Here is a 24,711-nt window from a genome sequence, read left to right as displayed (position 1 = left end):
CTTTTTGTTTTGTTTTTGTACTTCATGCAGGCATCTTTATTTGTCCCTGTCTTCATGGCTGCTTGTAGATTCAGATAGGGCTGGCCTGCTTCATAGCTGCTGAGTTGTGTGCCATTTCATTAAAAGAGAATCTTAGGTGTTTAGCCTAGCTGTTTGTGGAATAAGATTTTGTCAGCACTGCAGGCTTTTTGTATGAGTGTCCTGGGAATAAAAATTCTTTTGACTCAGAGGATGACCATTTGGAAAGCAAAGCTGTCATTCATCAGCCAGGAAAATGTGGAGGAATGAGCTCCGTCTGGAACACTAATGTGTGCCTGGGGCGTCTGAAGACGACTTGGATGGTTTTACACCTAACAACCATCAAAACACCCTTTCAATAAATAAGTTTCATGACAGAGTTGTGGTTACAGAATTTGAAAAATCCCAAAGGACTGCCTGAACACAGCTGATGGCAACTTCTTGCTAGTGACATTTGTGCGTGTCTTGGCCAGTGCAATGCGAGTTTTGCTCTGTGGGGCTGTATAAACGTGAAGTTGAAATGCAGATAAATTCTCATTTGGGGTTAGAAAATCTTGGATGAGTTTTAAAAATGACATGCCTTATTTTACACACCACATAATTGAAATAACTTCACTCAGGCTGGTCTCAGCAGTATTTCTGGTCCAGCTGGCAGAAACATGCGTCAGAAAGTAAGTCTGCACTAGTGAGATTAGGAGGAAGAGTAAAGAAGAAATATATTGTTGTGTTGAGGTGTTCTCCCTGTGATTAATCACACAATTCTCTTCTAACATCTGTACTTTATAATTCCATCTCAAAAGTACAGCAGATTTTATTTTATTTTATATTTGAGACAGAGTCTTGTTCTGTCGCCCAGGCTGGAGTGCAGTTGCGTGATCTTGGCTCACTGCAACCGCCGCCTCCTGGGTTCAAGTGATTCTCATACCTCAGCCTCCCAAGTAGCTGGGATTACAGACACGCACCACCACACCCAGATAATCTTTTTATTTTTAGTAGAGATAAGGTTTTGCCATATTGGTCAGGCTGGTCTGGAATGCCTGACCTCAAATTATCTGCCCACCTCCCAGAGTATTGGGATTACAGGTGTGAGCCACTGCACCCAACCAGTTTTTATTTTAAAACTATGAGGAGCGTCCATGGTAGAGCAGTGGTCTCAAATCCTGGCTGTGTTTGAGTGGTACCAGCCCCTTCTGTGCCACTTTTCCTGTGCAGCAAAGACTTCAGCTACGGAAGTACCTGAATGACCTCTTCACCCTAAGGTGGTGCTGGGGCATACGCCTCAAAGGCAACGCTATCAGAGGTTCCTGGGCATCTTTATTACTTAGTTTTCTTAAAAAAAAAAAAAAATGTGAGTTTGCAAGCTAGAGCTAGCCTAGCTCAGATGTTATTTTATATCCACTGAGTCCGATGAGGAACCATGTATGTTAGTGGTTCCAGAACCATAGTTAGTTGTTACTGTTAGTATCACTAACATCCCAAAGTCAACCAGAATAATTTCCTCTTCTGAAAAATGCCCGTTCTCCCAGGAAACTGAGCAAAGTGTTTCTTCCTGGAATCGTTCCTGGAGGCTGTTTCCCAGCAATGCATTCTTTTAGTGAGCGGGAGCGGCTTGGTGTGCGGGTCCAGGCTTTCCCTCCCTATGAGAGGGGCGCATGCTCCCGATCTCTGCAGTCCTCGGGTGCCTCTGCATGGGCTTCTTAGGAGATCTGGAGGTCACCTAGGAGGGCCTGGGAAGCACCCACAACCTTGGTGATTTAGACCCCGATCCCTGCCCCCAGAAAGATCGTTAATCCACCCCAATCCCAGAGGCTCACAGAGGTCTGCAGAAGCTCGATGCACTTGGATTCTTTTTCAGTCGCCTTCTTATCACATCCAGGAAGGACCTTCCCAGTTGGTGGTTAACACTCAGACAAGGTTTTGTGTCTGTGCACTTTTTCAGGACTTTTAACTCTTGGTGTGAAAGAGTCAGCCATGGTCAACAAAATATTCACTTGTGTCAACGTCCTGGTCCTGGGCTTCATTATGGTGTCAGGATTTGTGAAAGGGTCGGTTAAAAACTGGCAGCTCACGGAGGAAGATTTTGGGAACACGTCAGGCCGTCTCTGTTTGAACAAGTGAGTTGCTGCTTCTGACCATTCTTCTTATTTGGTATTTAATGACATAGACTTGTATGGGGGATATAACTGGCTCGGATGGCTTGTGCTTTTAAAAAAACATTATTGGAGTATATGTTGTTAATTGTTTTGTTTTTTTTGCAGTGAAGTAGCTCAGGGTATTTTGTGTGTATCAAGTTTGTGTGAAGGTTTATTCCCCTGAAATGGAAAGACTATGGTATGACAAGAAAGACTGAAGGAAAGAAAATCATCACCCTAATTCCAAATTGTGTATCATTCAAGATTCTTGTCAGACTCATTAAATGATCCCTCTTTCCCCAGATTCTGTTTGATGGCCAACTTTGGAATTTTGTGTTCAGAAAAGATTTTTCTCTGCAGTGCCATGGTGACCTCACTTTACCTTTGAATACCTACCTTCCTGTTACATTAATAATGTAGAGGGAAGATAAATAGATGAAACTGCTTTTGAAGGTTTGCAGAATGACTGAAGTGTCAGAATGTGAGCACAACAGTCTCTTTCGCCGACAATTTGACTTGTGCTGCTCCAGCCCTGGTGACAGTGGCCCCATCACCCTCATGTCTCTGACGCAGACACCCGGAACTGGAGGTGACACCTCCACCCTGTGCCATCTCAGGTCTCTCACCCAGCCCTCACCAACAAGCTCAGATAACCTAGGAAAAAAAGCTCCACAGTGACAGCGTATCTTTTTTATCTTTTCTGTCAGATCTCCACATAATTCTTTAGGTCCCTGGATAGAGAATGGGGGCTTGGATTTTGTGTGTGATTCTTCATTAAGACTAAAGGTTGAAACTGCCTTGATAAAGAGACCGCCCCAGGTGCCACAATGGAGTGCCTTTAAAGAGATGTTTTCAGTCCCGAAATGAGCGTCCAACTTGGCTGGCCAGCTTTACCACAGGCCTCTGTGGACCCAGACATCTTCCGTCTTTCTCCGTCTTGCCCTGGGACATTGTCCTCATCTGCCCGGTCAGAGCTGGCTGTAGGTACAAGCGTGACCCAGCTCTTCCAGAAGGGAGAAGAGAGGGTAGAGGAGAGTGCTCAGGGCTATTCAGGACAGACCAGAAGACACACAGAAATTCCACGGGCAAGAGTCCACTGGGGGCCACATCGAACTGCAAGGGAGGCTGAGAAGCACTATCCCACGTTGGGAATCTTAGCAGTCACGTATGCCCAGTTGGTCACTAGTTCAGGGCCAGGTGCCCAGCCATGTTGTCCAGTGTTGTCACCAGTGGGCAGGCATTGACGTGTGACTACTTGAATGGAAACAGGAAACTATGGCGCTCGTTGCACGAAACTTCACTAACACAAATATTTTGTGGTTAGCCGTTCTAGTAAGAATACCCTTGCTTCCTAAACTCTGTGACAGAGAAGTGAAGACTTTGAATATGTCATCCCAAGCATTTCAGAGTGATGTTTATGCCAAATTTATGGATGCCCATTAGTTTACGGTGGCGTAAAGCCAGTTCCAAATATGCCTTGAAGGAACATAGTAGCCTTTGAAAACTCTGAGAGCGTATTTGAGCGGTTGCTATTTACAGGTCAGGAATGAAATATAAAGGGCACCTCTTGTTAACTGGTTGCCAATCGAGATTTAATTTTATTATTTTTATGAAGAGATTGGTTGTGCCAGCCGATGGTATTTACTTTCACTGGTCAGCCTCACGCTGATGCCCTGGTAATGATGAGCTAGCTGTACCGGCCCCCAGACAAAGCAGCGTTTGTTGCCCCAACCCCCGATCACAGGTGGGGCCCCCTTAGCTACATCTGACGGCCTCACTCCCAGGGCCCAGCGCCCTGACCATGGGGCCAGCAGGGGATCGGCCGTGTGAGGAGGTGGAGTTCTGCAGGACTGGAGTCTCCTTGGCATGCTCTGGCATGTTGTTAAAATCTCTAAGCATCTTTCTGTCTTTTGTTTTTCCAGCCATAGCTTTGTGTTTCTGACAACAGCCATGTAGTCTTGCATGAAATTGCTTGTTCCTCTGAAATAGTAGGGCACGGCCCAACCAATCCATGTAACGTACGGGGGCTTCATCTTGCATGGGAGGCCGTGTGACCGCGTGGGTTTGTGATTTCAGGATGCTGTCTTCTAGCCGTCCGGGAAGGCCCCGGGAACTAGGCCGGTCTGTCTGTTGGTCTGTGAAGAGGAGTGTTACCCTGCAGTCTGGATGGCTCCTCATGCCTTTGACTCAGGCTGCCGCTGGCATTCCCACCCAGTGTTCTGTGGACACAGCAATAGTGAGGCATCAACCCTGCGTGGAAGCCTGTTGAGAAAGTTTTGTTGGATGGTGTCTGCCAGTTAGGATGGAAGCCCCAAAATAACACTGGCTTCAACAAGATAAGGGTTTGGTTGTCTTTGGTCAACCTCTGGGGGTGGTAAGTCCAGCATGTCGCTTCACCCGGCCAGAAATCCAGGCCAGGCGCCCCAGGGCCCAAGGCAGCTCTTCCCGCTCCGGCCAGCAGGATGGAGAAGGGAACAGCAGAGGGCCCCCTGCCTCCCCACTTCATCCCCTGGGGTTTCTCAGCAGACGCAGACACCATGTCTGCTCAAACCTCCTCCATCAGAACTTAGCCAGATGGCTACCCCTTGTAGCTAGCGACTCTGGGAAACATGCAGTCCTGGTTCTTAAGGCTTATATGTCCAGCTGAAACAAGGGTTCTGTTACCACGTAGAAGAACAGGGGAGTGTGGCTTTTGAGCACAGCTAACAGTTGGTGTCAGGGTGGCTGGTGTAAGTGAGGGGGGCGGAGCCCTGCTGCAGGATGTTCACTGCTGATGCGGTGGGAGACCTTCGGGCCTGACCCCTTTCTATGCCAGGCCTTGTCTTTGCTGCTTCTGAGCGGCCAGCTGAGTGGAGCACAGAAGGGCTGGTCAAAGTCTGCAGGGCAGGCAGCGCCGAGCTGAGACCAGGACTCAAGCTCACTTTGTCTTGGGGCAACATTTGCTGGGTGAGGGCTCTTGGCAGCCCTTCTCCTTCACGTGTGAGTTGCTAGATGATGAGTGAACACAATTGCCACACGCATGTAAAAGGTTAGTTATTGATTATATAGAAAGAGACCGTTGAGAAAGACCTCTACATGTTTTGGTTTGCGCCTCTAGAATGGATTCTGTGGTTATTTTGTGTTAATACTCTGCCACTGGCATCAGTAACACCCGATCTTAAAGGTTGAATTTAACTTTTTGAGTAGGTGAAATACTACGTGGTTCATAATGCTTTAAAAAAAAGATTTACAATGCGTTCCTTTCTTCATCCACCTCATCTCCCACCCCCACAGGTAAACTTTCTAATTGTGTGTGTGTGTGTAAGCTTCCAGTTTCTCTCTGTGTAAGCACAAGCAAATGCAGATATGTATATTTTATTCCTTTTTTCTTGAACAAAACGCGGCATTCCGTATATATTGTTCTGCACCTTGCGTTCTTGCTTACTAGCATACCCTGCAAATTTTTTTTTTTTTTAAATCAGGCCCTTGTTCGTTGTTATGGTTGCCCAGGGTCCCGGCACCTGGGTCCTCCTGAGGTCGGGGGTAGGTCCTCCTGAGGTCGGGGGTAGGTCCTCCTGAGGTCAGGGGTAGGTCCTCCTGAGGTCGGGGGTAGATCCTCCTGAGGTCGGGTGTATGTCCTCCTGAGGTCGGGGGTAGGTCCTCCTGAGGTCGGGGGTAGGTCCTCCTGAGGTCGGGGGTAGATCCTCCTGAGGTGAGGTGCAGTACGAGGAGCAGGTGTGGCAGGGTCACAGTCAGCGGGGCCGGTTTTCGGATGCTCACGCGTGCCTTCACCCACGTTCTGTCACCTGGAGGGTTATCCAGTGTCTCCTGCAACTGTCCTGAGGAGCCGGGGAGGATGCCTTTTGTTTTGCCTCCTTCCTTTGCACTCACCCATCCCCCTTGCTTCCTTCTCTCCGCGCTTTTATTGTTGTGCGTGCTTTACCTGTCTGCATGAGGAAGACACATTCCAGCCCTTCTTAGTCCTCTTCTGTGAGTTCACCTGTTTCTGGGATTTAATCCTGTATGCAGTTCCCTACACTTTCCACTTGCCCTGAAATGGGAATTTCAGGACCTTTCTAGGTGCCTCTGCCTCGTGGTGGCCTAAAGCTCATCTATCCATGATAGCATTCATTTATATATATTTTTTAATTTTTAAAATTTATTTTAGAGACAGGATTTTGCTGTGTTGTGCAGGCTGGGGTGCAGTGGCACAGGCTGGGGTGCAGTGGCACAATCATGGATCAAGGCAGCCTCAAACTCCTGGGCTCAAGCAATCCTCCTGCCTCAGTTTCCCAAGTAGCTGGGACTCTAGTCACATACCACCACACCTAGCTAATTAGAAAAAAAAAATTTGCACTAACCCAGTCTCACTATGTTGCCCAGGCTGGTCCCTAACTTATGGCCTCAGGTGATTCTCCCGCCTCGGCCTCCCAAAGTGGGCATGCATTTATTTTAATGCAAGGCCATGTTGCTAGCTCTTGATGTCATAGGAGCTGAGTGGGGATCTGGAGGCTTTTCACTGCCTGTCTGTCACCCTGGCCGCCACAGGGGACCGAAGTGGGGCCCACAGAAGCCATTTTGACTTTTGAGTCCCCTCCTCTTTTGGCCTCCTCCTCCCCCTCTTGAGCCATTTGGTTGTCACCTGTTTTGTCTTCAGCATAGGCCACTGTATAACAGAAGCCGTTAGCCAGGGTGGGAGTGGGCAGCCGGCAGGGCCTGTGGCCTGAGAGGCGAGGGGGTTTGGATGAGGTGGGCACAGCTCCAGCCCTTTGCTGTCCTGTGGCCCTGCTGACTTGTCTGTCCTGGGCTGCTTGGGTTGCTAATTTTAGTCATACTCTAACACAACAAACTAAAATTTTGTTTGGCCACAGTTTTTCCTACATCCATCACTTGTACATTTCTGGGGGTTTCCTCTTGTTACTGTTTATGGAACCACAGTAAACCCCACATGTACATGAGCTTTCTCCTGCATGTACTTGCAGTGTCTTCATGGCAGTTTCTGTAACTGAGAGATGTGAATATCCTCTAGGAATTAGTAAGGCTTAATCCCTATTAGAAAGTTGGGTCCATCCTATCTGTTTGTCTGTTTTATCAGCCAGTCAGTAAATCCCACTGAAAGCAAAGTTCACCAAATGGGCTGCCCAGCCAACCTGAGGAACGTCAGTGTTTATAGGATTGGGAGCATTCTATAGGGTTCCTCTCTTCTTGCTGATGAGGTTTAGGGCAAGTTGTCCTGTGCCGCTGGGCGGCTGTCAGTATGGTTGAGTGGGGGTGACAGGTGGGTGGTGAGCATCCTCTAGGGCTCCAGGCCAGCCAGTGGGACCCTGGCACAGGACAGAAAGCCTGCGGCCCTGCGACTGGCAAAGATGTGGGAGTAGGGGGTGCCCTTCTTGAACCACAAGGAGTGCAGTTGCTTTTTGGGTGGCAGCAGAGGGCCGGATGCAGAAAGCTTAGGGTTACTTGGTGACCAGCAGGGGCTATGTGCCTTCTGACCAGGCGATGGTGGCCAGGGAAGCCACCTGCACTGACGGCGTGGTGCACCCCCAGAATGCGGCATGTGGGGGACTCAGACAGGCCAGGGCTTTGTACATTGCAGAACAGGGGCTTGAAGGACCCTCGACGGGGCCCGGGGAGGGGCCATAGCGCCACACTGAACCTGGGCACCGTGTCTCAGAACGGGTGTCAGATTTATGGGACTGTTTTCTGAATGTTTAAGCAGCCTGCTTCTTCTGGACTCCTGGGTTTGTAAACTGTGCTGATTTTGCCTTTGCATTCATCAGTGTAGCAAAGATGTGCTGAGACCCTCCCGTGGGCCAGAGCCCAGCTGTGCCTGGGACCCACACACCTGGCAAAAGCTGCGCCATCCTGGACTCCACCTTGTGCATACAGGCACTTAAAGAATGCCTTTGCTGACAGAGGCTTTTAGTTTAGCCTTAGCTTCTCTGGAATTATTTGTTTGGAGATTGAGTTCCTGGTAAATATGGGACTGGCTGGCGGCTCTGCATCCTTCCTCTGAGGGTCCTGGGGAGAAGGGTGTGGGGCTGGCCGCGTGGCTGGTTTCTCCCCCATTTCCTGTTGAACTCCTGCCTCATAGTCCCCACGTCTCCCTACCCTAGTCATTGTTTAGAAGGTGCTTCTGGAAAGGGCGATACTCTGCAGCCTTGTGAGCCTGGGCCACGAACATCAGGGAGGCCTGTGCCCACGGAGTCAGCATGCTGTGGCTGGATTCGGCGTCTGAAGCCCAGGGCCTGGCAGCGGTAACAGGGAGGGCTGACTGCCAGGTGCCGCTCGTATCCGGAGATGAGCACAGCTGCTTACGCCAGACTGTGCAGCGAATGACGTGACATTTGTTTGTGGCTCTTTTTTCTAGTGACACAAAAGAAGGGAAGCCCGGTGTTGGTGGATTCATGCCCTTCGGGTTCTCTGGTGTCCTGTCGGGGGCAGCGACTTGCTTCTATGCCTTCGTGGGCTTTGACTGCATCGCCACCACAGGTATGCCCGCCAGCCCACTGCGGTCCCGGGTCCTCCTGCATCCCGGGCAGACAAGCCAGTGCTGCCCATGGCTTGTCATTTTCCTCCTTGCTGGCACGGTCCGGTCGCCACTCTTTCACACATGAGTGACGTGTAGATTTGTACTTTCCTGCCAACCCCTCCCACCCTCAAACCATCATCACATCCCCAAGTGTCAACGCCTGATGGAAGCTGCATCCTGAATGAGGCTGAGGTTCCGCTGTTAGAATGGGATCATAGCTGCGTGGCTGTGGCCTGACTCCTTATCTGAGCATCTTCCGGGAGGAGTGAGGCCATTCACAACATTGTCATCCTGGTGGACTGAATAGGCCAGATTTCCTCTGCCAAAGGAAGCAAGTCTCTTCCTTGGCCGCACTGCCTCATTCAAGCCGAGAGCGCTGCTGCAGGGCCGCGGGCTGTCGGCTGTGTCTTCCTGAGCACCACCCCTCCGCTCCCGGAAGCACAGGAGGCCCCAGTGCCACAGGGCCAAGCGCTGGGGGGAGGTTTCCCGTAGTGTTGCGTGGGTTCCCTGGCACTGAGAGGCCTTGGGTGTCACGTGGGCAGATGCGCTGCCTCTTGCTCTGTGCCCTCCTCTGCTAACCCCTTGGTGCTTCTAGGTGAAGAGGTGAAGAACCCGCAGAAGGCCATCCCTGTGGGGATCGTGGCGTCCCTCCTGATCTGCTTCATCGCCTACTTCGGGGTGTCGGCCGCCCTCACGCTCATGATGCCCTACTTCTGCCTGGACAATAACAGCCCCCTGCCCGATGCCTTTAAGCACGTGGGCTGGGAAGGCGCCAAGTACGCAGTGGCCGTGGGCTCCCTCTGCGCTCTTTCTGCCAGGTGAGAGGCCTTTCTGTGCTGGCTGTTCCTAGGGGTGGAACCACCGCAGGGCTTAGGCTGTAGCAGACCAGGTACAGCCGTGCGAGACACACGTCGGCTGCCAGCATTCTTTACCCTTGAAATAGACCGAGCACCCAACCTCGCCTTGATCATGTGGCTTTCAAACCCTTGTCAATATTCATCATCCCAAGAGTTGTGTTATTGAGATTTTCATCCTGAAGAACCTGAGGCTGGCTTTTCAGCATCATCTGCTTAGCAAGGAACTGGCTCTGTCCCTAAATCTGGTCCCTGGAACAGGCTCCCTGTTTGAACACCATAGTTTGGCCCTCAGTTTGGCTGTCATGCAGAAGCTACTTTGAAGAAGGGAATAAATGCCTTTTAATGAGAAACATTTTCACCAATGTATTTCCTCTTAGCCTGTATAAACAGAGCTATTTGGTAAATATTGATTTACCATGGGGAAATCTTCACGAATGCAGTGATGCTTGTATTTTCTGTTTGATTCAGCTAGAAATAATTGCAGGAATAAATACAGTTTTCCATCTGTAAAGACGGTGCTGGGTCTCATGCTAGTGTATGTTAGATAGATGTTCCCTACTCTTTACCTTAACCCTTACTCACAGTGTGTGCTCTTTCTGGGGTTGATTTATTAAATGCCAAGTCTTTTAGCCACAGGCCTCACCCAGCGTGGAGGGATGGCAGCTCTTGGTGAGCTCAGACTCCCTTTCCTCTGTGGTAAACTGAGCATGGATGGATGTGGTGCCTTTCACTCACGTGGTTTGCCTCTCCCCATCTAGCCTTCTAGGTTCCATGTTTCCCATGCCTCGGGTTATCTATGCCATGGCTGAGGATGGACTGCTATTTAAATTCTTGGCTAAGGTCAATGATAGGACCAAAACACCAATAATCGCCACACTAGCCTCGGGTGCCATTGCTGGTGAGTACTAGAACTCATTTCACATGTCAATATTTTACCAGTGGAGTCATGACTCCCTAGGGAGGCATCTTGCCTTGTTCTGGTCTGTGAGTAGTCTCACCTGGTCTTTTTAACTCCTGGTTTTTATACTTGGAGCCTGGTTCATTGCAAGTTGACTGACCTTTTGACAAAAGGCAGAGGCCAGTTTGACAGAGGATGGGAGAGAATTTTCAAACAGCTTGCACTCTGGTTTTCATCTCATTGGGCAGAGCTTAGAACACACAGTATTCCCCCAAAACCCTTTCCCCCCATTTCTGGACATTTCCCTGAGTAGTCAAGGGCAGGCTGACACCTTCCTGCATGACACAGGCCAAGGGAGACCTCGCCAGCACCTGGAAATTCGGCATCCGTTTCTGAATTCTCTGGAAAATAAGTGTCCCTTATGATCAGTGTTTTATGAAATGTGCTGCCTCTTCCCCAGAGAGTATCAAGGGTGCTGCTGATGAAGCCACTTGCCGCTAAGTTTATATGTAACAGCAGACCCAGTAGAAGCTTCATCTTGTCAGATGAGCATCATTGCTGAGAGGATCATTTTGATGGGTGACTAATCTGAGCCATGTGGGTGTTCCAGGGCCGTAGATGATGGAAAGGAGAACCCAAAAGGAAGCTCACGTGCACACCGTACCTGTGGTTTTATGTCTCCTTCTTTCGCGGTTGCATTTCATAGCCCCGAAAGGCAGACACCAGCCCACTGTACAGATGTAGAAGTGGAGGCCCAGGGAGGTGAAGTGAGGATGTGCACCCAGGACGGTGGAGCGGCCTTGTGATTCCAGGATTGTTTTCATGCCAAAGTAGCCAAGCTCCTTCCAGGGTCTGAGCAGAGCAGTGGGTCTTTTTGGCAAATTGGGGCATGTGATATCAGTCATAGTTTCTAACACAGCAACTTGTCAAGTAGCCATTGGTAAGGCCCTTGACCTTCTTAAATGAATGAATTATTCACTAAGTTTTATTAGCATTCATGCCTTTAGCAAACTGTGCTTAGTTTTGTGGATTAATATTATGTAATAAAACAAACCTATTTTTAAATTATGAAACTTTTTTTTACATGATTCTATGTTCTTGAGAGTGACCACAGTGGTCACATTGAGAGGCACTATACATCAGAATGTGACCAGTATATTTACAGGATTAAGGATTTGGAAATAGTCATTGTTTTCTCAGGCTTTACCCGGAATTTGATCATGTTCAAGACTGGCCTTAATTTCCTTCCCCTGCTGATAGAGGGAGATCAAATCATGCTCTTTGAAGGGACTGTGAAGTACATGCCATTCACAAAATCCAGGATTTACCCTTTTCATTTGGTGGGAGTGGTAAATAAGTATTTGATTTTCTAAAATCACCTCACATGGAAGAAATTAGTCTCAAGTTTCCCATGAGTAGGAACATCGGCATCTGTGGCATGCACAGTTGGGTGCTGTTCTGATTATCCAAAAGGCCCTCCCTCATTGCTCTTTAATTTTATGTTTTATTCTCCATTTAAATTTGTTTTAGTTGCAGTGATCTAGAGGGGCTTGAGAGATATTTGTGGAAAAATAATGGTTTTGTGTTTATATTTTAGCTTGTGTTGATTGCATGTGTTTTGAAAATATCCCAAAGCAGATCTAGCCAAGTTGTTTTTTAATGAGTGCTTGACATACACACCCACATGCATAGACATGCATACTCTCCCAAAACACACAAAAGATGTTCAAATAAGGGTGCAGGTTTTCATTCATTTTAAAGGCCAGGGACACGGTGAAGGGGCTGATACTATATTGTTTGAGAACAGCTCTTCAGATTTCTTCCATGTGAGTGACTTCACATGTGAAGAACTCTGCTCTCCTGGTCACCTGCCTGGGTTAGGACCCCCTGTGAGTCCCCCCAGAGCACCAGACCTGCCCTTCTTTATCACCCAGCACTGTTGCCCACTGATGCCTGTGTCTTGGTGGGGTACACTCAGAAGGCTGGGGACTGTGGTCTGCCCTGTTCAGTAGTGAGTACCTAAAACCCAGTGATGGACACATTCTCACCAGAGCTAGATGGCTGGAAGATGGGTAGATGGATAGATGAATGGATGGACGGTGGATGGGATGGATGGATGAATGGATGGATGGATAGATAGATGGATGAGATGGATGGAAGATGGGTAGATGGATAGATGCTGAATGGATGGACGGTGGATGGGATGGATGAATGGATGGATGGATAGGATGGATGGATGATGGATGGAAGATGGGTAGATGGATAGATGCTGAATGGATGGACGGGTGGATGGGATGGATGAATGGATGGATGGATAGATAGATGGATGAGATGGATGGATGGATAGATGCTGAATGGATGGACGGGGTGGATGGGATGGAATGGATGGATGGATGGATGGATGAGATGGATGGAAGATGGGTAGATGGATAGATGCTGAATGGATGGATGGGTGGATGGGATGGATGAATGGATGGATGGGTGGATGGGATGGATGAATGGATGGATGGATAGATAGATGGATGGAGATGGATGGAAGATGGGTAGATGGATAGATGCCTGAATGGATGGACGGTGGATGGGATGGATGAATGGATGGATGGATAGATGGATGGATGAGATGGATGGAAGATGGGTAGATGGATAGATGCTGAATGGATGGATGGGTGGATGGGATGGATGAATGGATGGATGGATAGATGGATGGATGAGATGGATGGAAGATGGGTAGATGGATGATTGGATGGATGGGTGGATGGATGGATGAATGGATGGATGGATAGATGGATGGATGAGATGGATGGAAGATGGGCAGATGGATGAGATGGATTCATGGATGGTGAGTGGATGAATGAAAGATGGGTGGATGGATTGATGGAGAATGGATGGATCGATGGGATGGATGATGGATGGATGCACGTGAGTCTGTGAATCAGCATGGTCTAGAGGAAGACACACAGGACTCAGAGTCATAAGAACCTAGTTCACATCCTTATACCTATACTTAAGAGCTGTGTGATCTTAGATAAGTCTCCTAACCTGTGTGAATGTTAACATCTGTAATGTAAGGATGGCTTACAAAGTTGCCATTAAAATCACAAGAGCGAAGGTATTCTCTATACAAATGTTAATGATTATTACTGTCTATTGAGGAATGTGTCTGTGATTTAATCACAAGCTTAAAGGGAAGCTTGACTTCCCTTTAAGCTGTGTCTTTCTGTGGGAAGGCCAGGAAGAGGGTGGGAGAAAAAGCAGCCCCCTTTGCTGCCCTGGATGGTAGGTGGTGGTGGTCCTGGTTGTCCGTGCATGCAGACGGCCATCCACAGATCCTGGTGTCTGTCTCTTCCCAGCTGTGATGGCCTTCCTCTTTGATCTGAAGGACTTGGTGGACCTCATGTCCATTGGCACTCTCCTGGCTTACTCGTTGGTGGCTGCCTGTGTGTTGGTCTTACGGTATGTATGGCTTTTTGGGGTTTCATGACAGAAATGCAGATGCACCTGGTAGCCTTTTCACAGTTCCGCTATGGTTTATGTGATGAATGAAACTTTTAGGTTGGTGATGGCTCCAATGGGAGCTGCCAAGGAGAGGGGAGGACCTGGGTTGAGAGCCCAGTTAGGAGGACGTCCTTGGCAAGAGTTGGGTGGCCCCTCACCCCCCTCTATCGTGTGCCCTCATTTTTATGACTAGATGTTGGGTGGATAGAAATAGATTCTCGGCCCAACTATTAGGCCAGGATCCTGGGATCAGAATTTTGAAGACTGATTGCAACTTGGTTCAGATTCTTGGGACAGAGAGGATTGAGGGCTGCCCTGGTAGGAGTTAGGGAAACCCAAGGCCTGTGAAACCCAGGTCAGCGTAATGCTTCTGCAGCTTCGTTGCACTGTGGCTGGAGGAATGAATCCCATTACGTGGCATGGGGTGCCCTAGGTTGATGTTCAGGGACACTGTGGAGTCGGCTTGTTGTGGCCTGGTTGGGGCCAGGCAAGCCTCTCGCAGTCACAGTAAAGCTGCTCTGGGCCTGGGCTTGGTGCCTCGGTGTTCTCACCTGCCCCAGCGCCCACTCCCAAAGCGCATCCCTGGGCAGCTGGCATCCTGAGAACCGGAGCTCATGGAGACACTCAGCACTGGTCTGCCCTCAAGAGCCTGCTCCTTTCTTTTCAGGGATTCCCACCTGCCAGGCCATTGATTGCATCTCCAAGGTGCTCAGCAGCCGATGCACATAAAGCCCAGGCTGAGCCTCAGCAGAAGCTCTGTAGAATCAGCTAAGACTATTGGGGACCCCTTATTCTTCCCAACAGGCCCAACGCTAGAAGATTCTCTGAGGTCCCCCACTTTCTTAATTGACCGAGTGGTGCTGCACAAGCGAATCCGTACAAAAATGGTTAATATCTTTATACTCCCTCTTAGAATTGATCATATGCAAAATAATTCATACAGCACTCTGCTTTTCAAAGCTGGTGGAAAAGATGTGCACTCTGTTCACTTTGGGTGGGAAGATAAGGCACCTCGTTCAGAACGGATGCTCCACTGGCAGGTAACTCATGTCTTGGAAATCATGCTGCAGGCTCGGCCCTCCGACCAGCCGCACCGAATTATTTACTCTGAGGTACTTGGAGTTTTAAAATAAATTGATCCAATTAAGGCACGCAAACAGAATTTCTCAAATCCATCAGCCTGCAGCCGCATTTCTCTGGCTCTCTGTGCCAAACAGGATCCTGGCGTTACTGCTTTCTATTTCTCTCCTTCCTTTTTGCTCCCTACAGCAGTAATTTTGTGGGAAGTGGCCTAATATCTTTAGCATCTGAGGGCCAGTGCCACTTCTCAGAGCAAGAGAGATCCTCTCAGGGTATTCCTCTGGGCTGCTCATGGTGGAGGTCATGTCACCCCGAAGCAGAGACCGTGGGGGATGTTCCCCAGAAGCAACAGTGGGAGGTGGTGTTCCCGGTCTCTCCTCGTCTGTCTACAACGCAGCATCTGACTATATCCTTCCCATTTTATACCTTGTGTCCCGGGCAGCTAACTTTGGAGGCTTATTGAAAACTTGAGTTGGTGCATGTCCTTTTGCTTGAAGTGGATGATGGTGGTCACACAATACCTTTCTTTCCAGGTATCAGCCAGAGCAACCTAACCTGGTATACCAGATGGCCAGTACTTCTGACGAGTTAGATCAAGCAGACCAAAATGAGCTGGCCAGCAGCAATGATTCCCAGCTGGGCTTTTTACCAGAGGCAGAGATGTTCTCTCTGAAAACCATACTCTCGCCCAAAAACATGGAGCCTTCCAAAATCTCCGGGCTCATTGTGAACATTTCAACCAGCCTCATAGGTGAGAGCTAGCCCTTCCCTGGGGCCTTGCTTGTTGGCATTGCATGGTGTCTAGGCAGTGGAGCTGGAGTTGGGGGAAGGTGCCAGAGAAGATGAGCATCTGTCTCGCTCCCGGACTGGGACATAGTTGCTCTATGCTAACTGAAGTTGATGCCTTCGGAAATGGAGCCTCTCTCGCCACAAGTTGAGGGGAGAGCAGCGGATGCCAGTGGGAAATTGAGAAATGGTTGAGTTGCAGCTTGCTCTGTCTTTTCCTTCGCCCTTAGCTGTTCTCATCATCACCTTCTGCATTGTGACGGTGCTTGGAAGGGAGGCTCTCACCAAAGGGGCGCTGTGGGCAGTCTTTATGCTCGCAGGATCTGCCCTCCTCTGTGCCGTGGTCACGGGTGTCATCTGGAGGCAGCCCGAGAGCAAGACCAAGCTCTCATTTAAGGTGAGCAGCTCGGCCTGGGGAAGGAACCCTGGCACACAGACCCTGGCCCTCCTGCTGCCGGGCCAGCCTTGTGTGGGCTCAGCCGGGTCTGGGTGCTCCTGAGGAAGGTTTTTGTCAGCCAGCTTCAGGTAATGTGGGGCAGGGGCACTGAAGGCACACAGAGGACCAGACCCTGGAAGGAGGCAGCAGCCCTCCTCCGCTGGACGTTTCCCTGAGTAGTCAAGGGCAGGCTGACACCTTCCTGCATGACACAGGCCAAGGGAGACCTCGCCAGTACCTGGAGATTCGGCATCCGTTTCTGAATTGTCTGGAAAACAAGCGTTCCTGATGATCAGTGTTTTGTGAAATGTGCCGCCTCTTCCCCAGAGAGGATCAAGGGTGCTGCTGATGAAGCCGCTTGCCCCTAAGTGTATATATAATAGCAGACCCCGTGGAGCAGTCCCTCCGGGGTGGTGCGGCACTTCTCGTAAATGTCTGCTCAGGTTGATCGCATGAGTTTTCCAAGCCTGAGAGATGGGCAAGGCCTCTGCATTTTTAGATTACAGAAATAATAAAAAAGGTTGTTGACCTGAGAGGTAAAGTGGAGGTCTGTCTTCTAGTCCTTTCTTTAGCAGGAGAATCGCAACAGAGGAAAATTAGAATGGAGCTCACTTGGCCATTCAGAGCTTAGAACCAAATCCCCACCTACTAAGATTTACCGTTGGGTGTGTGTGTGTGTGTTTGGGTGCGGGGTGTGTGTTGGGGGGTGGGGGTGGGCACTCCCTCTCTCTTCCCCACGCTCGCCCGACAGTCCCCGTCACTCTCAGGTGTGCTGCCTTTTGCTAGACAGTTTTACTGAACTGTTGGAACCGGCGCCGCTGCTGTGGACTGACACCGCCTCCTGTCTCTGCAGGTTCCCTTCCTGCCAGTGCTCCCCGTCCTGAGCATCTTTGTGAACGTCTATCTCATGATGCAGCTGGACCAGGGCACCTGGGTCCGGTTTGCCGCGTGGATGCTGATAGGTATGTGATGCTGCCGCCAGCATCTCTCGGGAGCCTCCCTTGTTTCAGATTTCATAACAGAATGACACACCTGCAGTCAGCAGCTTTCTCGAAGATGATGCTGAATCTCTGGGAGGCTGTGAGTCCTCTCCTCCCTGTTACATACTTTTTGTTTTCATTGCCTCTTGCCCAAACTATTTATTCCATTGGGCAAGACCTTGGTATTCACAGGAACAAAGTGATGAGTCTGCTGCAGATAAGGTACCAGTTATTTTCACCCCAGACAGGAAAGTCTGGCTTGTGCCTCCCGGCCCCCCACCTGCCCAGCACCAGATTGGCATGGGCACTAGGCCCAGGCAGGGGTGGGTGTCATGGGCTCTCTGTGATGGCATCGTCTCTGTGGAAGGAGAGTGCTTTGGAGCCTATGGGAGATGCCACTGGGCTAAGGGGCTCCCACATGAGATAGATCACTAGGGGTGGGTGCAGCCTGTAGGGCCAGCCGAGTCCCACCCCTCTGGACGTCTCACCCCAGGGGCTGGAGGGGAGGGACCCATTTCCTTCCCTTCAGCATCCGAGTCGTAGTGCTGATAGCCAGGAGAGTGGCCCTGGCCGTTGCCCCTCAGGACCATGTCCGTACAGCCTCGCGGCCCCGAGTTTGCATGCTGCGGGCAGATGGCTGCTGCCTCATCTCCCAGGACCCTCGAGGGGTGCTTTTCCTCCAGGAAGTACTTGGCAGCCTCTTGTCTGCTGGCACCAGGGCGGGTCCTCATTCTCTGCAAATCCAGCCCATATCTAGTTAGACAGACGTCTCCTAGAGCCTTTCTGAGAAAAAACTGCTCACAGCCCACTGGCCAGTTCCTCAAGGCCTGGTGAAGGCAGAGGCTGCCTCTTCCCAGCATCCCTGTCAAAGCCCCTGTGTTTGGGAGCCTGAGCTCCTTTCCTGGGCGCTGGGTGGCTGAGTCCTTGCTTTCAGGCCTCTTTACTGTGTCAGCCACACAAGGTGGCCCCAATTACCTGGGGCCATCTGGCCACGTTCCCTGGGCAGGTGGTTAGAAGCGTAGGTCCTGGACCCACCCCGGAGTCCTGGGCACAGGAACAGACTGTGGACTCCTGTGTGAAGTCCGTTCCCGGGGCTCGGTGGCTCCTGCAGTCTGATGGTCAGTTACGTGGAGGAAATGGGCAGTGGGACCATCCAGGCTGAGAGCCTGGAGACCTCCAGCGCCTGCGGGAAACCCCATCTCCATAGTGCACATTCGCAAAACTCTCGTGGCCTCAGGGGGCATCAGGGGGTTAAGCTGAAGGCTGGACGGCTTCGGGTGGCCCTGGCCCAGCTGCTCTGTCTGCTCAGGAAATGCTGCAGCATGAGGCCGTTCAGAGGAATGTGGGGCTTTGCCAGATGTCACAGTGGCCTTCGTGTGGCAGCTGCTCCAGATGTGGAAAGGTCACAAGGGCTGCTGGCTGCGGGCTCATGCCAGGCAGGGGCAGGCTGCCTGAGCGGGTTTGCTGCGGGGCTGCCCTGGGCTCCCAGCCCTGCCTGCGGTGGTGCAACCAGCGCTCTGTTCACGCCCGTCTCTGCTGTCGGCCCGCAGGCTTCATCATCTACTTCGGCTACGGCCTGTGGCACAGCGAGGAGGCGTCCCTGGATGCTGACCAAGCAAGGACTCCTGATGGCAACTTGGACCAGTGCAAGTGACGCACAGCCCCGCCCCTCGGAAGTGGCAGCAGCTCCGAGGGACGCCCCCAGAGGACCGGGAGGCACCCCCCGCTCCCCACCAGTGCAACAGAAACCACCTGCATCCACACCCTCACTGCAGCTGAAGGTGCAATTACTTGAACTGCAGCCCCAGCCCACCCTCGGCTCTGCAGCCGGCTCTCCAGGTCCTGGTCACCTCCAGACAGCTGCTTGGCTGGGGCCACTAGGCTGCAGCCGGCCACTGTGTCTCCTCACTTCTCTGAACAAACAGTTCCTCCCCTATCAGCTCAGCCCGGATCTGCCACAGCCTCAGGCAGAATGGAGGTCACCTTCTCTCCTTATCTTGGGAACCAGGCCTTCCTCCCCGGGGACTGTTCTGGGATTGAAATTGTGCATACTCCAAACTTTCGCAGCCATCTTCCCGCTCAGCCCCAGACACCCAGCTATCAAGCCAGATGAGTACCACAAAACAGTGTGTCCCCAGCAGCTCCCCACCCTTAGAGCCAAACGACAGTAGTGCGCTTAAAAAGGAAAATCAGGCCTGTTGTCCTTCTCCCGTTGCGTTCAGATGGGTCATTAGGGCTGGACCTCACCTGCCCCTCAGCTTCTCAGGGCTTTGCCCTGACACCATGACTGGCTGGTCAGCGGGGCTGGGGGCAGCTGGTTCCTCTCAAATGAGGAAGAAGGGATCGCTCCCATTAGGGCCTGCTCTGCTTATGCATGTGTGTGCACACGTGTGTAAACCAGGGACCTTCCTCAGCTCGTGGCCTCCAGGCCTGGGCCAGTTCTTGCTGCTCCTGCCGTCTTCTCTGACTGGCTGTGTCCTGAGTAACTGGAACATGAGACTGTATCTGCAGGACTGGCCTCACGGCGGCCGAGTTAGAAGCGTGTTTCCTGTGCGTCGCCGCCGTTCGCTCAGTCTTGCTCTCCCATGCTTTGGAGCCAGTCTGGTGGCTCTTGGAGAGTTCTCAAGGCTGGTGGCAGCTCAGTGCGGGTTTAGGACATGTCGGGGGCATGCGTTTCTGGCCCTGACATGAGCTGTCTGGCCTCTCTGTGACGTGATGAAATTGAAATCAATCCGCAGTCCATGAAATTGTGACTCACTCCCCCAGATTAAGTTAGGGCATAACATGAACGTGGAAATGACCACGTCATCACCCCTGTGGCTGGCGTATTGCTGAGATGTGTGGTTCGTAGGGGAGATGATCTCCAGGCATATTGCTGTCCCTTTTGTGTATCTGTCATCCGGATGCTTCGTACTCCACGCCTCCACAAGTGGGACAGACCCGAGCATCCTCCCCGCCCCCATAGCTACAATGCACTCCACCCCGGCCTGTCTTACCCAGGTCGGGGCCTGCGGCCAACACCATTTCACGCACACTCCTTGTAGATGGAAGCCAGAGGAAACCTGAACGTGGGTGGAGCATTCCATTGAGAGTCGACTTCAGGAGACAGAAGGCCCATGCTGATGGGGCAGGGAAAGGGAGGTAGGCATTTTGGACGCCAGGGGAAATGGAAATGTTGCTTTCAAAACTTAGTTTCCTTTCCATTTCTTCCTAGTCTGGCCTTTGACACAAATCTGGTAGAAGCCTGATAAATTGAGGGCACTTGTGTCCTCCCTGTGCCCCCAGAAGATTCTCGGAGAGAAGTGCAAGAATTTGTGAACACGCCAGTGGAGGGCAGGTGGGCAGCCATGGGCTGGGCCTCCGTATCAGGCCTGCTCACCTTGCTGGGAGCTTTATTCTGATGTCATTTTGAATGGTCCAGAGGGAGCATCAAAAGAGCCCAAAGCTCCGATTTCCAAAGAGAGGTATTGACATTTATATAGATTGGTGCTGTAACATATTTTGATAAATACTAACTTATTTTGTTGGGGTTTTGGTTGTCTCTTGTCTTAGGACCTGGTAGTTATTTGCTTGATTTTTTTTTTTTTTCCGTTATTTTCTACATAAGCAAAGAGAACTCGAGGGATAGACAGTCTCCAAGAAAAGTGAAGTGGTAGGAGAGAATTGCTTTTTTTTGTTTTTTCTTTTTCTCTAGTTTTTCTTTCTGGCTGAAATTTCTGTGAAGACAGCACCCAATAGACTATGTAGAGTTGACATTTGACATTTCAGTGGGCGCCGTGAATCATTCTGTAGATTGAGAAGGTGTGTCTCCCCTGCTCCGAGTGTCATCATGAGGGCTCACTGACAGCTGGGAGTCTGTGGCCTTCCTCACGCGGAGGCCTTAAAGCTCGATGCGGAAGCACGCCTAGGCTCGGCAGGGATGGGACCCCCCCGCGCCCCCTCCTTAGAGGACGGGCTTCCTGGTTAGGAAAGGACACGTGGAGGTGCCTTGCATAATAGTTCACTGGTCACTGTGCTTTTATGAGTAGTTTTTTGTGCAGTTGCCAGGGGGTTCCTCTGCTGTGTGCGAGGGGAGTAATTTGAGCAATGGTGTCTGGAGTAAGCCTCACAATTTTAATAGACTTTTTTCTTATCACATCCCTCAGTTCTTTCCCCGAAATAAAAATACAAGCAAACACATTGATAGTTTCACATCTCTTAGTTCCCTTGCCCAAACAAGAATATTCTTAGTTCCGCTGGCCAGGATTTTCCTACATAGTCAGAACTTACACATTACTAGAGGCACACCCGCCAAGGGAGTATTGTGTCTACTTTTATCTGTGCACCAGCCACAAATAAATACCCTCATTGGAAAGACCCATTTGTGATGGGTAAACATCCCTTCCTGTCTGCCACAACCCCCGTGACTGCCCTGCATGTGTTCATGACCTCTGAAGGCCCAAATTCATGAAGCAGCAAACCTAGCAGATCCCCAGCCCGCCTGCCTCAGGACCTCTGCTGAAGACAGGGATGAAGAGGGTCTCCAGGGAGGCAGCGGGGGCCTTGCTGGCGGCTGGCTCAGGAGCCGGCTTACAGGAGGGCAGTTCTGCAGTGGGGAGGAGCGCCGTCCGGAGGAGACCAGGCCTCTGCATGCCCCCCACTCTGCTTACCATCCCTGCTCACACCCCCTTGGCCAAGGCTTTGTGCAGCAGATTTAATTTTCCAAATGAAGAGGACAGAGTGATAGATGGATTTTCCCCAGGCTGTCTCGGAAAGGTCGCTAAATGTATACTGTTAGAATTGCTGAGGTCTCCCCCCACTTTTGGTTTTTGCAGCAGCAAAAACTCTCCCTCCACTGCAACTTCTTTTATCTCTCTCAGGCAGCCAGCTCCCTGGTCCCTTGTGCTGACTGTAGTACAGTGGCCAAGAGCTGATACGAAGCCAGGGGTGACCGCAGGACGGTGGGCTCAGTGGGCTTCTCCACCTACCCCAGTCGCCAAGGCCCTGACGCACTCCCTCCTGCACCGTCAGCACATCCATGTGCACAGCTGGAAGGGTGCATGGCCCGCCTACCTTTGTCCAGACGGGTGGAAATCTGATGATGCCAGCTCCTCCCTGCCGTGCCCCTGCCGCGAGCAGGCATTGTGAACTGGCTGGTGTTCGCAGTCCCACGTGGTGTGGTCTCCAGCCCAACCCATGGTGGAGACTGGAGACAGAGCAATGAGTCCTGGTGGGGGGCACATGGACATGCCCCACAGGGGCCTCACCCAGGCTTACAGGCAAGGTCCTGGGCACTGCGTGACGCAGCACTCACTGCTAAAGCAAGCCCGCCTGGCTCTGTGCCAGGGCCCCTCTTCTGATTCACACGTCGCATTTTTACGCAGACCCTTCCTTAATAAAAGCTGACAGTTCTGTTGGCACCCAAGAACCCAAACCGTGAAGACAGGGAGTGAGGGGCCTTTGTGCCCAAGCCCAGCATAGCTGTGTTCTGGGGTGCGTGAGAGGCATGTTCGTGTCCGTGCGCTGGTGGTCTCGTGACACAGTTCCGAGGACGGGGAAATTGCTGGGTGGCGGGGCTGTGAGGCTTGTATGTGGAACTGCTGCAGAGTTCGCCGGCAGACGGATCTGGATATATGTTATGTATAATTGTTATGTGTAATTTAAGATATATCTGTTTGCCATCGTCATAAGATTATATGTAAGACTCTTAAGGGAGAGGGAGATGTACATTCTGCCAGGCTCCTGTGGACTTTGTTTGAGTCATGAAATTGATGACTGTTGATCCAGTGGTGCGAGAAGCTACACTCCATGTGTCATCACGCTTATGACTCCTAATGGATTTTTAAGGCAAAAAATGCCAGCCGACTCCATCTTCACCCCTCGATTCCTCGAGTCCAGCTTTTCTGTGCCAGTGCATCCCTGAGCCACAATGCTCTCGCCATCGGGACCCAGCTGGGCCTGGAGTCTCGGGGCACAGTTACCATGGAGCCCTCCTGGGTCATTCTACAAATGTGCTGAGTGCCAGCTGAAAGCCCCACAGGACATGGAGTGCCTTGGCCAAGCTTAAAGAGAAGATTTTCTCAGGGTATTTATTAGTGTCTCCAGCAGGGTCAGGAAGCAGGGATGGAAAGGTGCATTCAGACTGTTAATTTATTAACAAGGCAAATGGTTTTGTGTTTCTTGATGACAAGCTATTAAGTTTGGGACTTATTTTCCCATTTGAGAAGTTATAATATATATTTAAGATAAGTTTCCTGCCTAAGTTGTGCCTTTCAGCTTCAATGAGTTTAAGGAGCACTAAGGGTAATGATACCAGTGAGGGTTGGTTTATTATCAAACCTGAATAGCTGTGGTTTCTCCGGTAAATGTTTTCTTCTACTGAACATGGAGCCATTATTCAGAGTTGTATGTTTTTTATTATGTACATTTGTATATTTTTTTGCTTGTTTGATGTTCTATTTTTCTAATAGTTTTCTTAGAGTTTCTTAAAGTTGTGATACTAGATTTAGATTCCGATGCTAACTGCAAATCAGGTTGGTCTCTGCTGGGTCTCTCCTGCTTTTATTTTCCTTTAAGGACAAGTGTAGTTGTCGTCCACCACCTTTCAAAACGTGAAACTGCCCTGCCTCCCCTTTTTGCTAACAACCCTGTGTACATTGACAACTTCTTTTATGTTGTAAAATCAAACTATTTTGTGGTACATTATCTCGCGCTTCCGCAAATTCTAATAAATTCTGTGGCTTCCATGTGCACGGCGTGATCTCAAGAATCCTGGCTGGTCTCTGCTGGGACCTAGGCGTGGGTCCAGATCCCGCTCTGCTTCCACACAGCCCATGACTTTAGTCCCATCTTCTCTTTCCTGTAGCCATTTGGGGGAAATCCTTATTCCAACAATTTGAGCCTCAACCAGAGAATCCCTTGAGCCCCCATTTTGGATGCTCTGATACTGTCTGCAGATTTATTTGGCTTTGGGGCCACAGATGTCTTCTTTCCAACCAAGCTGTTGGGGTAAAGCAGCTCAGAGGCTGTCAGTTGTCAGGCATTTGCTGAAAGACTTGGTCTCCGGCAACAAACCGCCCTCGCCCATTGCCACCGCAGCCTGTGCTGGCCTGCACACACACACCATCCTGACACACACACCATCCTGACACAAACCATCCTGACACACACCATCCTGACACACACCATCCTGACACACACCCCATCCTGACACACCCCATCCTGTTAGAGGGAGCAGAGTGTATGCAGGGCAGAGGGGCTGTGGGGAGTGTAGCTGTCCTGGTAATTGTTACTCTCTCACTCCCTCAACTCCCTTGAGAAAGGATTCATTTTTTTGCATTGAAGGCAAATGTAGTCAAGTGGGCCTTAATTCCCAGACAGTAAAAGGCAGGGATTCACAGCGGCTCTACCAGAAGATCTGCTGCCCGGAAGATAAGGTTTGACCTTTGAGTTTTGTCAGCTTATGGATGGTGCTGAAAGCAGATACCCAGGGAGCTGTGCAGAGGGGAGGGCAGGCGAGCTGCTCTCCCGGCCCCAGAG

The 24,711-nt window shown here is 50.7% G+C and overlaps 1 protein-coding gene and 1 pseudogene across 6 annotated transcripts in view; both read left to right on the top strand.

The window, feature by feature from the left end:
* The window catches only part of SLC7A1 (solute carrier family 7 member 1), an 84,752-nt gene extending 60,834 nt beyond the window's left edge, over positions 1-23,918 (top strand). For 2 of the 5 annotated variants that reach the window (XM_009191713.4, XM_009191719.4), the window contains 9 exons: positions 1,958-2,132; positions 8,500-8,621; positions 9,257-9,479; positions 10,277-10,416; positions 13,767-13,869; positions 15,525-15,742; positions 16,008-16,174; positions 17,067-17,175; positions 18,744-23,918. In XM_009191713.4, coding sequence (XP_009189977.1) covers positions 1,958-2,132; positions 8,500-8,621; positions 9,257-9,479; positions 10,277-10,416; positions 13,767-13,869; positions 15,525-15,742; positions 16,008-16,174; positions 17,067-17,175; positions 18,744-18,847 — 1,361 coding nt within the window. In that variant the 3' untranslated portion in view covers positions 18,848-23,918. The remainder of the gene's footprint in view (positions 1-1,957; positions 2,133-8,499; positions 8,622-9,256; positions 9,480-10,276; positions 10,417-13,766; positions 13,870-15,524; positions 15,743-16,007; positions 16,175-17,066; positions 17,176-18,743) is intronic. The other 3 variants (XM_009191715.3, XM_031655702.1, XM_009191714.4) reach the window with 2 other exon arrangements.
* On the top strand, positions 21,640-23,918 carry LOC103879132 (annotated as a pseudogene). Its single transcript, XR_639578.2, has one exon. The product of XR_639578.2 is annotated as an uncharacterized LOC103879132 (transcript).
* Positions 23,919-24,711: the final 793 nt, after the last annotated feature.

The sequence above is a fragment of the Papio anubis genome, chromosome 15 (assembly GCF_008728515.1).
Source record: "Papio anubis isolate 15944 chromosome 15, Panubis1.0, whole genome shotgun sequence".
Classification (NCBI taxonomy): domain Eukaryota; kingdom Metazoa; phylum Chordata; class Mammalia; order Primates; family Cercopithecidae; genus Papio; species Papio anubis.
Note: the sequence above shows the minus strand (reverse complement) of the source record. Positions and strands in the feature narration are given on the sequence as shown.